Source organism: Ixodes scapularis, unplaced genomic scaffold (genome assembly GCF_016920785.2).
Source record: "Ixodes scapularis isolate PalLabHiFi unplaced genomic scaffold, ASM1692078v2 PGA_scaffold13__105_contigs__length_92229423, whole genome shotgun sequence".
In the NCBI taxonomy this organism is placed as follows: Eukaryota; Metazoa; Arthropoda; class Arachnida; order Ixodida; family Ixodidae; genus Ixodes; species Ixodes scapularis.
This window is the reverse complement of record NW_024609839.1, coordinates 6972063-6985054: the sequence shown is the minus strand read 5'-3', so window position 1 is coordinate 6985054 and position 12992 is coordinate 6972063. Positions and strand designations below refer to the sequence as shown.

General features: G+C 44.6%; 1 protein-coding gene across 3 annotated transcripts in view; it reads right to left on the bottom strand.

Moving 5' to 3' along the window:
- The window catches only part of LOC8040054, a 921389-nt gene that overhangs the window by 13691 nt on the left and 894706 nt on the right, over nt 1-12992 (bottom strand). For all 3 annotated transcript variants that reach the window (XM_040211831.3, XM_040211829.2, XM_029980885.4), the window contains 4 exons: nt 10195-10327; nt 8288-8421; nt 6544-6870; nt 5140-5794 (listed from right to left, as the gene is read on the bottom strand). In XM_040211831.3, coding sequence (XP_040067765.1) covers nt 5140-5794; nt 6544-6870; nt 8288-8421; nt 10195-10327 — 1249 coding nt within the window. The remainder of the gene's footprint in view (nt 1-5139; nt 5795-6543; nt 6871-8287; nt 8422-10194; nt 10328-12992) is intronic.

Below are 12992 nucleotides of genomic sequence, written 5' to 3'. Positions count from 1 at the left end.
GTAAGAAAATGGGGCCGAATGAACCAGCCACTTGACTACATTGCGAGGCATCCAGGTGAACGGCAAGTTGCCATCCGCTGCCAAGCACTGTTGTCCGATTGTCCTGGTTCAGAAAAGGCTGGTTCGTACATAGTATGGAGTGTGCGTTCCCTTCTAACTGCTCCACCCATCTATCAGGTAGTCCTCTAACAATCTGTGTGAGACAGAAGGCTTTGCAGTAGTTTCGAGATCAAATCTGGGAGAAAAAGTTGAGGGCTATTCCACGGTGAAATTATGATGCATGAAAAATTATGAAAATATATACTACATAGGCCCAATTTGTCCCTGAGCCACTCAATATAGATGGCACCAATGTGCCAATGTATTACAAGAAAGCACACAAATGCAAATGTGTGAACCATACTATATTTGTATTAGTTTATACCAACTGTGTCACGACTCCTTGCTACAATACGTTGTGCATATTTTAGTTGCCATATAGCAAACATCTTGGCTGTGTTTCAAAATTAACTCAATCCAACTCCGGAGTAAAGTTTTCATACCATGGCATTTCAAAACTTACTCGCGCTTACTCGATGATGTCGGAACTCACGTTCCAGAAGTGGGTTGTTTACTTCTAAGTAATTACTTGCGTTACCCTCCCCTATCAGGGGGTAATGTCGAATCAAATCGAGTAAATATATCACGTGATCTGTTCGTTGTCTGCTTTCTGAACCAACAACCATCAAAACTCGTTTGCTCCATTGACTTTGGTGGCAGAAAATCGAAATGACGAAGAATGAGGCAGCCATTTATGTGTGGTTATTGCGATTTGCTGTTTTCAAAGCAGGAATTGAGTGCACCCAGTCTTGGGTAAGTTACTTTTAAAAAGTAATTCGTTACAGTTACAGTTACTTTCAGAAAAAAGTAGCGAAGTTACCGTTACAGTTACCGCAACAAAAGAGTAACTCGTTACAGTTACTTTTAAAGAGTAACAACGTTACTTTTCAGTTACTTTCCTAAACAAAAAAAAAAATTTAGAAAAACTAGAATACGCCTTTCACCAAAAGTATGTTTTTTACTTCATATTGTAACTTAGCAGAAGTTGCTTCTCGAAATTAGTGTTTGAAATTTTCCACGCCAGAGCGGTGGCACAAATCAGAATACGAAACATGCGCAGTGCCCTCTGCATGTATTGTTGTTTCACGGTTGATTCACCCGATTAAAAAGCGTTTTCACAGAAAAAATAAAAACCACAACATAGATAGTGCTTCAAGACACTAAGATGTAAGTGCTCAGTCACAAAGTACAAGCGCGTGCGTAAAGATAACTAGATTTTTTTTTCATGAAATCTACACGTGGCTATATTCGGGTCGTGACTCGTGAGAAAGAACGTATTCACAAGTTCGTGCAAGCCCAACTTGACACTCGAAATGTCGGAATAAACGATTTGAAAAGTGCAAGGAATATTTAAATTGTACCTCGTTCAGTGATATATTATTCATAAAACACTGGAAAGTAACGACAAAAGTAACGTCGTTACTTTTATCGTTACCTCACAAAAAAGTAATAGAACTCCAGTTACAAGTTACATTTTAAAAAAGTAACTCGTTACAGTTACAAGTTACCAAAAAAGTAAAAACATTATAGTAACGCATTACTAGTAACGCGTTACTACCCAAGACTGACTGCACCACATCTAGACCGTGCACCTTCCCCAGGAAGTTATACCTGTTGTTATTATCAGAGTGCGAGCGTAAACAAAAGCCTCTCCGCATCCTCATCCTCGGCATTGGGGGGAACTCCATATTCTTACGTTGAAGGCTGAAAATGTTCAAACGCAGTAGATGATGTGGAAGTACTTCTTTTTCCAGAGTGTACGTGCATGCAATGAGAGGATAACGCTCGTAAAGCAGTGAAGGCTTCAAAGGTTTCATGTATACACTCCGTGCGGGAACTATAGGGGGCGCTTTGAAAAATGCGCGCAGCGCCGCTAGCGGAGGAGCTGGCGTTCGACTGCGAGGCGCGTTCAGCAGCCTGCGGCGCCTTTTCGCATGCTACGCTTTGGCGGCGGAAGCGCACACGGGCGAAACTTTTGCTTTTTGAGCCGATACGTTGAGGGTGACGTTGCATGAGTGCTGGGGCAGACCTAAGAAGGGCATTTAGCTGTTCTCCACTTCTTATATATTGAGTTTGAGTCGTAATTAGGGGTAATTTCTCTAGTTGCGGCCAAAAAAGGAGTTGGAGTAATTTTCTGAAAAACAAAGACGGCCGCCACCTTAATTGCTCTGAGTGGGAAATTTATTTCGCTCGTCGCTGTAAACCTAGGACTGCTGCAAAGATGATATTTGGAGGCGAGTGAGATGTTCACTAAGTTTGTGCACGAAGAGTGCCAAGTTTCTTTAAGACAGCAGGTGTGAAAGTTAGGTTTCTAACAAATAAAGAAATAAAGCTGTACGGGATATCCAATATTTTACCCTAAATGTTGTGTTATAGCGGGCTGTGCAAAGTGCAGATTTGGGCACACAGGCGCTTGGACTTGACAGTAACATGACACAGCACTTATTATACAAAAAAAAAAAGGTGGCATAGGGAAACCAGGTGAAAATTTGGTTTGGGCGGCGTAACTCAAAGGGAACCGGTTTTGATCATGAAAAGGCTGTCAAGAGAATACCACTGGTCGAGGGAGGTGGAGACTTTAGAGGTAGGAAGGGACTAGTGAACTGTACTTCCAATCGAAACAACTTTACGAAAGGTGGTTCCAAAGCTGAGAAAACAAAGTTGTCGGCCAACACACGGTTTTGCCGCCAAGGGCTTTTGCGGTCAGCTGTTGTGTACTAACCTGTTGTGCAAGGTGCTGATTTTCGGCGCACAGGTACTTTGACATGACCGTCACTTGGCACAACACTTATTATAACAAAAAGAGTTGGCATAGCGAAACCAGGGGGAAATTTAGTTTGGGCGGCGTAACTAAATGGGAACTGGCTTTGACCGTCAAAGGCTGTCAGATAATGCACACTTTACAGGTAGGAAGGGACCAGTGGACGGTAATTCCAGTTCGAACCACTTTGCGATAGGTGGCTCTAAAGCCGAGAAGAAAAAAAATGTTGTCTATAGAACTTGGGGTATCAGCGTTTCCACATCCAAAAGGAGGCTGGTCCAGAAAGAAAGCACACCACATAAACTTTCATACTCAAACGTCGATTCTCCAGTGATTCCGAGTTTCATTGTTGTTTTTTTTAGATTTATATTTGTCACTTTTTGTACCTTTCGAATCTTTCTTCATGAAGTACAGATTGCGTGCCATACTTGTCCGGAAATATCATCGACACGTACGATGGGGACGAAACTTCTTTGGAGGGCATTCCTCCAACGAAATTGGCACTTCATACCTTCGAGTGTGGGTTCGTCCCATCGGCGCTGACACGTGTAGGCGTTACTGGTACGAAAACAAACGCAGAGCGCAAAGCGGCAGTGTAGAATATGTCAGCCGTGCCGACACAGTGGCAGACATGATCGCGAGACCAAATTTCTCACGTCGTACGGCACGGCTCCATCGTTGTCGCTGTCCCACAAAACATCGGCGAGGTGAAAAACTGTGAAAATTTGTCTTCACGAGATACGACGCATAACTATTGAAGCACTTAATGACGGAGCACAGCTTCATGCTGTGAACCCAGCGCTACCGCACCACTCCGACTTCAATGCGTACCAAAGTACGCGGCGTGGTTTCGGTTTCGTTTTCTCTGGGGTTCTCGCTGCCTACCTTCGGTACCGGCCGCGCGGCGGCGCGCCAGTCGCGTCGCACGGAGTGTATATGATCAGTCAACAACACCACCTTGTTTCCCTCCCCAATCAATTGCCTATAGCAGCTTGGAAGTTCTCTCTGTGATTTTGTAATCATATTCGCGTCAAAGCGAACATAAGTTACATATCACTGTAAAGAAAGCCCCCTGCGCTCTACCGCGCTACACCGTGTGGAAGAAACTTGCTCAAAGCGTAATCAGTGCAAATCATGATGCGTGGAACCTATGTGTTTATGGCATCGGGACTAGACTTGCAACGATCGCGCTGATTAATAAAAACAAATTTTGTTTAACTGAAAGGAATAACTAATTTTGATCTCAATATACAGCCCAAAAGGAAGGTGAACAAAAGGAGCTACCGTACAATACCGCGCATCCGCCCATTCCACATTAAGCGCCCATATATAAAATTCTAAGATATGAAAAAATGTGCACAGTACATTTATATGTAAATGTGATGATCGGACAAGCGCCCATCCCCATTTTTTCGCGATTATCTTTAAATTTTTAGTGGGCGCTTGCCCAGTATTTTACGGTAGTGGAGCCACCTCAAGAAATACTGTGTCCTCACTCTCGAAGAAAAACTTCAAAGTGGTTAATAATATAGTCTCTTGAAGTGCTTCTCTATGATCAAGGAAGTGTCTGCTATCTTCCACCATCGCTGCTGTTTTCTTTTTGCCACAGTCCAAGACGAAGCCAATCCGCTCAGTATCCAAGTGATTACCCCGCCGTTCCGAAATCGAGTCGCGGACAGTTTGCTCGCGATGTCACGTGGTATTACCCGCTGACGTAGGAGACGGGTTACTCGGGCAAGATCTGGAACATAGCCCTAATCGTAAGTAGTCGTAAGTATTTCTATCGGTACGTTATACTCAAAGGCAAATGCCTGGACCAGTCCTAACTCGTGGCTGTGCCTTCACATAGACCCCCACAACAGTCAAATGTAGTCAGACGCTACGATATGAATATGCTTTGAAGCGCATATTTTGCACAATCCCTTACTAACAACTTGCAAAGAAGCCGGGGAAAATAAATGCCAACGTGAGAAAACAGAGTTCTGGTTTTAAGGTAGCACGAAGTTTGTGGTGTCGTCTTCCAATGTGCATAAAGAGTTTCAATTCTAGTATTGTGGGCGCTGAAGTAAACCCACCGCCTTTTATTATCGATGTTTCCTCCGTTGGAGATGGGTCACTTTTAGGTGCTACAATAAGCAACCAGAGCGACGTCGCTGTGACAAGTATCCTTGTCATTTCAGCTCTTGGATACACCGAAGTGCCCTGCCAACTCTTGGCAGTAATGCGCATAATATTAATAGATACCTCGTTCAAAGTGCATGGTGTCCAGTGTCACTCACCTCCGTCCAGCTCGGTCGCCCCGGTGCCCGACCGGGGCACCCCCTTGTCCGAAAAGGGTGTCGGCGGAAGGTCCAGCGTCCCCGGCGACGCGTCGCAGAGCTCCACGTCCGGTGTCATGGGCGGCGGGATCATCGTCAGGTCGATGATGTCTGGGTCCAAGTACAGCGTGCCCTCCGCAAACGGGAGCTGGATCTCCGGGTTGGACTGCAGCTGCTTCAGCAGCTCCAGCAGGTCCCTGTCGCTGGACCCGATTCCCGGGAGCATGTCCGGGCTGTGCAGCCCGAAGCTGGAGCCCGAGCGCGTCCTCGCAGGCGGCGCCTCCGGGTCGGCGGCGCCGGTGAGCCGCGAAGTCCGGTGCAGCGGGCTCCGGTTGGGAGTGCCGAAGCTGTCCGTGTCCGACTCGGAAGGGGAGACCTCGTCGGGCACCGCCACCTGGTTGACGGCCTCCGACACGTCGTCCAGCTGGGTGAGGAGGAGCAGCGAGTCGGCCGCTTTGATGGTGCCCCTGGGTTCCAGGCTGCAGTCCATCTCGCGCTCGTCGCTACTCGTCGACTCGCTGTGCATGTCGGCGGCGGACGGTCGCGGCCTGCCATCCGAGAGGTAGTGCTCCGCGTCGGCCACCATGCGCCGCATCTCCGACACTCGCCGCAGGACCTGCGGAAGGACCATTAGCGCCACATTACAACAGTTCGAGGATGCGTGAGCTGATCGCAATGGCCCCGAGCTTCATTGTAGAACTCTGTGCAACCACTACTTCAAAAACTTGGCTAGTACAAAAATGATTGGGTGGATAGGAAAGCCTAGAGGAATGCGTGCGTAGCACTATCGCTGTCACGATGCCAGCCGTTCTTCTATAGCACTTTGCATCATTCACCGTCATCATTCACCTGCCATTCTTGTCCCTGACAGGACAAGAATGGCAGGAAGGTCCTTCAGTTGCACCTCCAGCGTAAGCTTCCCAGCTGCGGTGTCTTGTGAGCGCCAAGCATGCACCAATGCACGACAGAAGGCAACAAACACGCGCGGGCAGGTGAAAAAAGAAAAAACCTTCCGATCGTAGTAATTACATTTTGGCTACAGCCACAATTTGTCATGAAGAAGGCACGACGACTTTACAACAAGTTCTCGTAAACCTGACTCAGTTCATTTCATTTTCACCAAAGCATTCACTAGAAGCATGCAGTGTCTTGAAAAACAAGTTTTAGGTGTACTTTGTTTCGCTTAGGTCCAGATGCTACCAGCTGAGGGAACATCAAACAATGTCAACAACATGGTGTTCGTCATGTTTCTGCTTTCGCTTTTGAGGCTCTTTGATTAGTCCCATCGTCTGGAAGCATTGGCTGTGTTTGGACTTAAGCCAAGTGGGGAAACACATAAACAACAGTAAGCGAAAACAAACAGACCTCCTCGTTTTTGACCTCGAGTAGAATGGGTTCTTCGTCGTCGTCGTCGTCGTCATCGTCCATGATGTCAAACTTGACCAACCGCTCCTCGGATTCGTCTGCTGTCGACGATGCCGAGTCCGAGGGGAAGCCATGTCCATTGGGCGACCTCGGCTCGAAAGAGGTCTCCATCTTGAGGCTCCCCAGCGCCGAGGACCGGGGCACCCTGCTCGGGCTGAGCGGCTGGAGCAGGCTTGTCTCGTTCATGTTGTGGTCCACCGAGTTGGTCAGCGAGGTAAGCGAACACTGCTCTCGTGAGCTGCTCCGCGACATGCCACGATCCGGCAGCTGCACAAAACGGGACAAGTTGCCATGTCATCACACTTTTTAGCACCAATTCGGTCTAAAATGTTGCAATGAGGTTTGTTCTGCAAGCACGCAAAGAAGTCTAGAAAGGTGGACTAGTTTGGTACTAATTCATACGTATTACGTAACAGAGCGCACAAAAAACAAACAAAAGAAGGTGTACGACGGATGAGTGCCCGTCTTGTGCACCCTGCTTTATGGTGCACAAAAGTGTCTGCTACAATTCTGCCAGCAAACACCGGTGTCATGTAGGGTAGCCGCAGGCAATCGGGAGTCTCCCTTCCAATCCAAAAAGAATAATTGTAACAGCAGCAGGCACGTAGCAAGGGGGGCGGCCCATGGGGCCTGGGCCCCCCCTGAAATCTTCCATCTTGCTGGGGCCTCCTCTCCTCTCCCCCCCCCCCCCCCCCCGAAACAAAATCCTGGCTATGTGCCTGAACAGCAGCCATTGGTCAGTTTTTGGTGCAGTAACTACACAAAGATATGTGTAAACAGCTAGCCTTCACCTTGTGTATTAGAAAGCTTTATTGTTTTTTCCTTCATCAAAATGGCAGAGAATGTTTCTATTTTAACAATAATAATAACAATAATAATCTTTATGTGTAAAGCAAGGTGCACTGCGCGGCTCACAAGGCTAGGAAGAAAGGCAAGGGCCATACGCAGGAGCATCTGCTAGCCAGCCAGCTAGAGCAAAGGAATAAAGTAAAACTCAATATGTGATGAAGAAATATACAGGAGGAAAGTGGAAGGAAGGGCCGGGACGACACGCACTGTGATAAGCATTAACGCCAGATTCCCAGCGCCACCCAGGGCAGCAGACTGCAAAGCACAATCAATCTAAGCAGTCAAGTGCGGGTGCCATGCATCGCCACTTGCGGTACTTGCGTCCTGTTCAAACAGGAATCCCAGCTGGAAGTCGGCGACAACCCCCACGCCTCATCCAGACCCCACACTACACCAAGCGATGCAGAAACCCTAGAACAGAAGCCCCGCACACAGGTGATGATGTCGGGCTGCTGTTGGCGTGAAAACGCACGAGACAGAGCGGCCGATTCAGTCCCATTTTGAGGCAGAGGGGTCCAGACAGGGGAGGGCGATGCGGGGAAGTTTTCGAAGGCATCCAAAGCACCAAGTGACGGCGGTGAGCAGTTTGTGGTTAAGAGTCTTCTTTGTGACCAAACTGACCTGTGGGTCAGTTTTAGTTCCACATTTTTTTTTTTTTTTTTTTACCCATCACATTATTTATTTACTGAAACCCAAAATACGGCTGAATGCTCTTCATTAGATATAGAGCAGTGCCCAGAATACATGTCTCAGAACGCACTGCACCGCATTATGTCACGTTTTCATTAGGTGTGATGAGCATGCAGAATGTGCAGTAAGCATATGCATCACTTACCTCGCAAGGAACATAAGCAGGCGGCGGCACAGCCAGGTCAACTCTCTTCACAATGGGGCCGTCTTGGTCATCCGCCGAAGGCGCATAGCTCCAGGGGGTGGGGCAGACTATGTGACTGCCGTGGAAGCAGGGAGCTAGAAACCAAAAGCCAGCCATTGCTCTCAAACCTTTTGAAGCGCTTGCCCCTGAATAAACTGCTTTCCAAACTCACGGACAGCTATAAAGCTACGCAGGGCATGTTAAAGCCAGAGCCATTTATACCCGGAGAGTTTGGTAGATTGGTGGAGCTTATGACCCGCTAAATCTAGCTAGAATAAGCTGACCTCACGGCAACGCAAGATGAAGATTCGTTTCGCCATTCGACTCTGAGCAAGCCCACTTAAATTCGTGGCTACGAGTAGCGTTATGAAAACAATTCTCCTTCATCGGTATTTTGCTATGCCTGTAATTGATCACTGCATGCAATCAAAGACTGCTCACTTTTTATCCATCTCCAATATGAAAACTTACAAATAAGCATTTTCTGTTTGTTTTCAAACAAAAATATACTAAGCAGAAAAGGTCAGGCGATTTAGAGCACAGGTTCGCAGTTCCTGCATAGCAAATGCTTTCCGCGGTGTTGAATTGTGGCGGTCGTGGGAATACAGCAAAGTAATTTTCCAGACAAGAAAAGGGAGCGAAAGAGAGTAATACCTTTGGAGATAGTTGCAGATAAGGAGGTGTGAGCAAATTATTGTGTGGACTGAGGCACTTACATTAACATCTCAGTGCATTGACACGTCACTGCAAACATGGGGTGGCTAATAAAAAAAAAAATTTTTTAGCACCAATTTGGTCGAGAATGTTGCAGTAAGGTTTGTTCTATTCATGTTGCAATGAGGTTTGCTTGTATTCATGGCCACCCCAAACATGGGGTGGCCAGTACAGTATGGCAGGGGAAACATTGGGTGCCAGATCCTGGTTGCTAGATTGTCGGCATGATCAAAAGAATGCAGAACTCTCCCAGTATAGACGGCATTTAACTGACACAGTTTTCCAGAAATTACAAGCCAACCTGAAAACAAAAGAGCTCATTTCATATTTTTATTTTAAACAAACTGTAAAAGACACATACCACTGGATAGAGGAACGTTCAAAAACCTTAAAAGTCCACCCACCGCTAGCTGCTACTCTTCAAAGTATGAAACACTGGATTGTTGAAGCTCTGAATTTGATAACTTGGGACCAATTGATACGTGCGTTGCAAGAAATGAACCCCAAGGACCATACAACCGCTAGCTGCTACTCTTCAAAGTATGAAACACTGGATTGTTGAAGCTCTGAATTTGATAACTTGGGACCAATTGATACGTGCGTTGCAAGAAATGAACCCCAAGGACCATACAACTTCAATAATTAAACCTTCCTCTATACAGTGATGTGTGGAATACATTTGTCTTCTACAATTTGTTTTAAGTAAAAACTTTCGCTCCTTTTTTATTAATATATGAAATTCACGAAGAGCTCAATTCAAGTTACTACCTCTGTATCTACAATTTCACTGCAGACTTTACAAATCCTGCTAACCACCATCAAACAACAAACGGTTAATGTTCCAACACGCAGAAAAAATTACAATAGAAGATACAAACATTCATAAAACATACCAAAAACCCAGAACAAAAAGCGCCCCGCAGCTGCTTCGAAAGGCTGAGAGAAGTTTGATAATAGTCACCGACGTAGTCACTGACAGCTTTTTAAGACATGCAGAGCGGTCACGCTTGCGATTCATTCTTCGTTATCAACGCCGCAGTTTCATTGGTTGCAGAGCAATAATCAGATTCCCTTCATTTCTTAGGCTCTCGCTTAATAAGTATCAGCATCAGCATGCTGAAGTCGTTCATCAACCAAGAGAGTCCCAAACTTACAGGTCTCAACTTTCCAAGGGTCGTCGGTTTCCCAGTGAATTGGCAGATCTCGTGAGGCTAGCAGCTTGTGGTAGCCTTTGAGGATGAAGACCAATTCTGCAGTTTCCCGATCCTCCAAGCCAAACTTTAGACTCTGCACAAAAGGAGATCGTACCGAGGTAATCTACATTACAAAACCATCCTTGGATATTTTACGTGCACCTGTGACGGGTTCCCACATTAGACAATGCTCGCAAGATTACGCCGAATTAACTGCAGTGGGACCTTCGATTAATGGGGACTGCTATGGCGGAGACATAGTGAAAGAAAAATGGAGTATGGTTGTAACGCTGGAACAGGCCTTTGAGGTGCACCAAAGATGTGCCACAAATGAATTTGTTGCGGAGGTTCCTACTGCGTATCTTCCTGCACTGCGACTAAACAATATATATAATTGATTTTGCGCTTACATTTAGAACACATGTGAGAACTTGGGTATGGGTCATAAACTGCCTATAGAAATAATTTACGTTCATCATGTTCTGACAGAACAGCTTGTTAATGTACCACTACCATGATCTACTTTATCAGAAGGTAGTGAACCACTATCATCACTTATACTAGCTTCCAAACAAGGTACAAATAGATACATTTTTGTTTATTGGCGATCTCATAAAAATCTCATAGATTTCTATAACATTAAATATTGAAAAAACAGTTTGTCTCCAAATCACCAACAAAAAAAAAAAGAAGACAGCTCAGTTTTCAATATAAGCCAAGGAACACTCCTGTTTCACAGGTTCACGAATACAAATACCTTGGATCCATCAACCATCAAAAAAAATCTTGAACTGGTCGACCCATAAAAAAAACTCATCAGCCTTCAAAAAACTAGGATCGGTAAGACGCAAAATAAAACTATCAACCCCGGGTGTAAGATTATTAGCCTACAATTAGCTTGTTCGACAGAAAGCTAGAATATTGCACCATCCTCTGGGACCCTCACACAAAAACTAATTGTGAAACTAGAAAACATTCACAGACGTGCCATAGGGTTAATTGACAGTCAATTTCGACCCTCATGAAAACAAACAATATACCAACCCTGGAACATCGTCATAGGATATCTCCTCTCAAATTTTTGCATTAATTTTATAACCAAACATCACAGACCTTTCACAACAAGACATACTAGATGCCATCAACATTCTTTAACACTATACTTCGCTCATACTATTCTGTTGAAATTTTCCTTTTTCCTCGCACATTCAACGAATGGAATTCTCTCCCATGCAATGCGATATCATCAATTGTGCATCGTCATTTGAAAATTTACTCTAGAAGTGTTATTATCTTTTTCTATGTGTGTTTCAGTCCTGTAATCTATTTAGGATTGTAGTAATGGTGCGTTTGTACTTGTATTTCTTCAAAATTTTGCTTGCTTTCATTTATTTTTTTGTATACTCTGGATTGCTGAATTGTTTCTAATGCCATATTACTGTTTTTTCTTAATTTTCTTATATTTACAGCCCTTCCCGCTTGGACCACTCCAAGGTTTTCAGTAATAAATAAATAGAATAAAATGAACACAACTCCAATTTAGGTCAATTGAGTTCTATCTACTTTTCTAGAAAGTTTACACACAAGATGTTTAGCAATCCTCACACAAAGTGGTGTAGACAATAAACTAAGAAACAACTTCTGAAATAGCATAGCACCGGGGGAGGGGGGGGGGGGGGGGGCGGAGGGGAATGCTTGTTTTTAGGCAAAAAAAGCAATGTAAAGTAGCTAAGACTCTCAACAGCACATATGAGATTTCCTGGAGAAGGGACCTTGTGCGTCTTTTTGTAAACTCGCCATTTCAGCGGTGGCATCCTTAGATTTTTTTTATCTGAACAGCACTTTTAACAAGCACACACTAGACACACATGCAAGGTTGGAATCGATTGAACAGGAAATGGCATCGCTTTCTTTAGACCACTATAAATAGCACCTCGGCATTGCATTTAAAAAAGAAAAAATGTTACTTGGAATCAGCATGTCGACCAAATTGTGAAGAAGGCTAGATGTAAGCGTTTTACGCTTAGGCATACCCTTAAATTTGCAGATACCGAGACAAAGACTATAGCTTATAGAGCACTAACCAGACCAATGCTGGATTACGCTAACTGTTTGGTTTCTCCACACAGCAGACGGGATAAGCAGACTTGAAGGCGTCCGAAAACGAGCTATTAGGTTCATATTCAGTACATTTAGAAACAGGACTTGTGGGGCACACTTGTTTACAAGCGCAAATATGAAGGGTTGGAAACTAGGGGAAAAATTAATAGATTAAAACTTCCGTATTCCTTTATCCACGGCAAGTCTAATATTCGCACTGAACAATATATCAACTTGTTCATCGACCAGATCGGTCGATGAAGATTTAAACGCAATGTTTTCCAAATATTAGTTTTTCCCCCCAGTCAATTCAAGATTGGAATTCACTGTCAAATGATACTGCCATGCTTTTGTAACTCCCCAGTTTTGATAACACACTTTATCAGATATGTTTGATCGCATTTTGGGTGTGTATTCATTATCTATATTTTCTTATAAAAACTTCCACTCCTGCTAAGGCTTTCAATTGACAGCCACATCATCGACTGAATGAAATAAAAATAAATAAATATAAAAAATATTTAATCGATGGTGTTCACTTTAGATATATCAGTCAATGCATTTTTACTTTCCTAGCCAGTGAAAAAAAACTTTTTTAGAAGAGCCTGTGAAGACTTCTTAGAAATATCTTCGGAATGTCCTCATAGGTCTTTAGAACA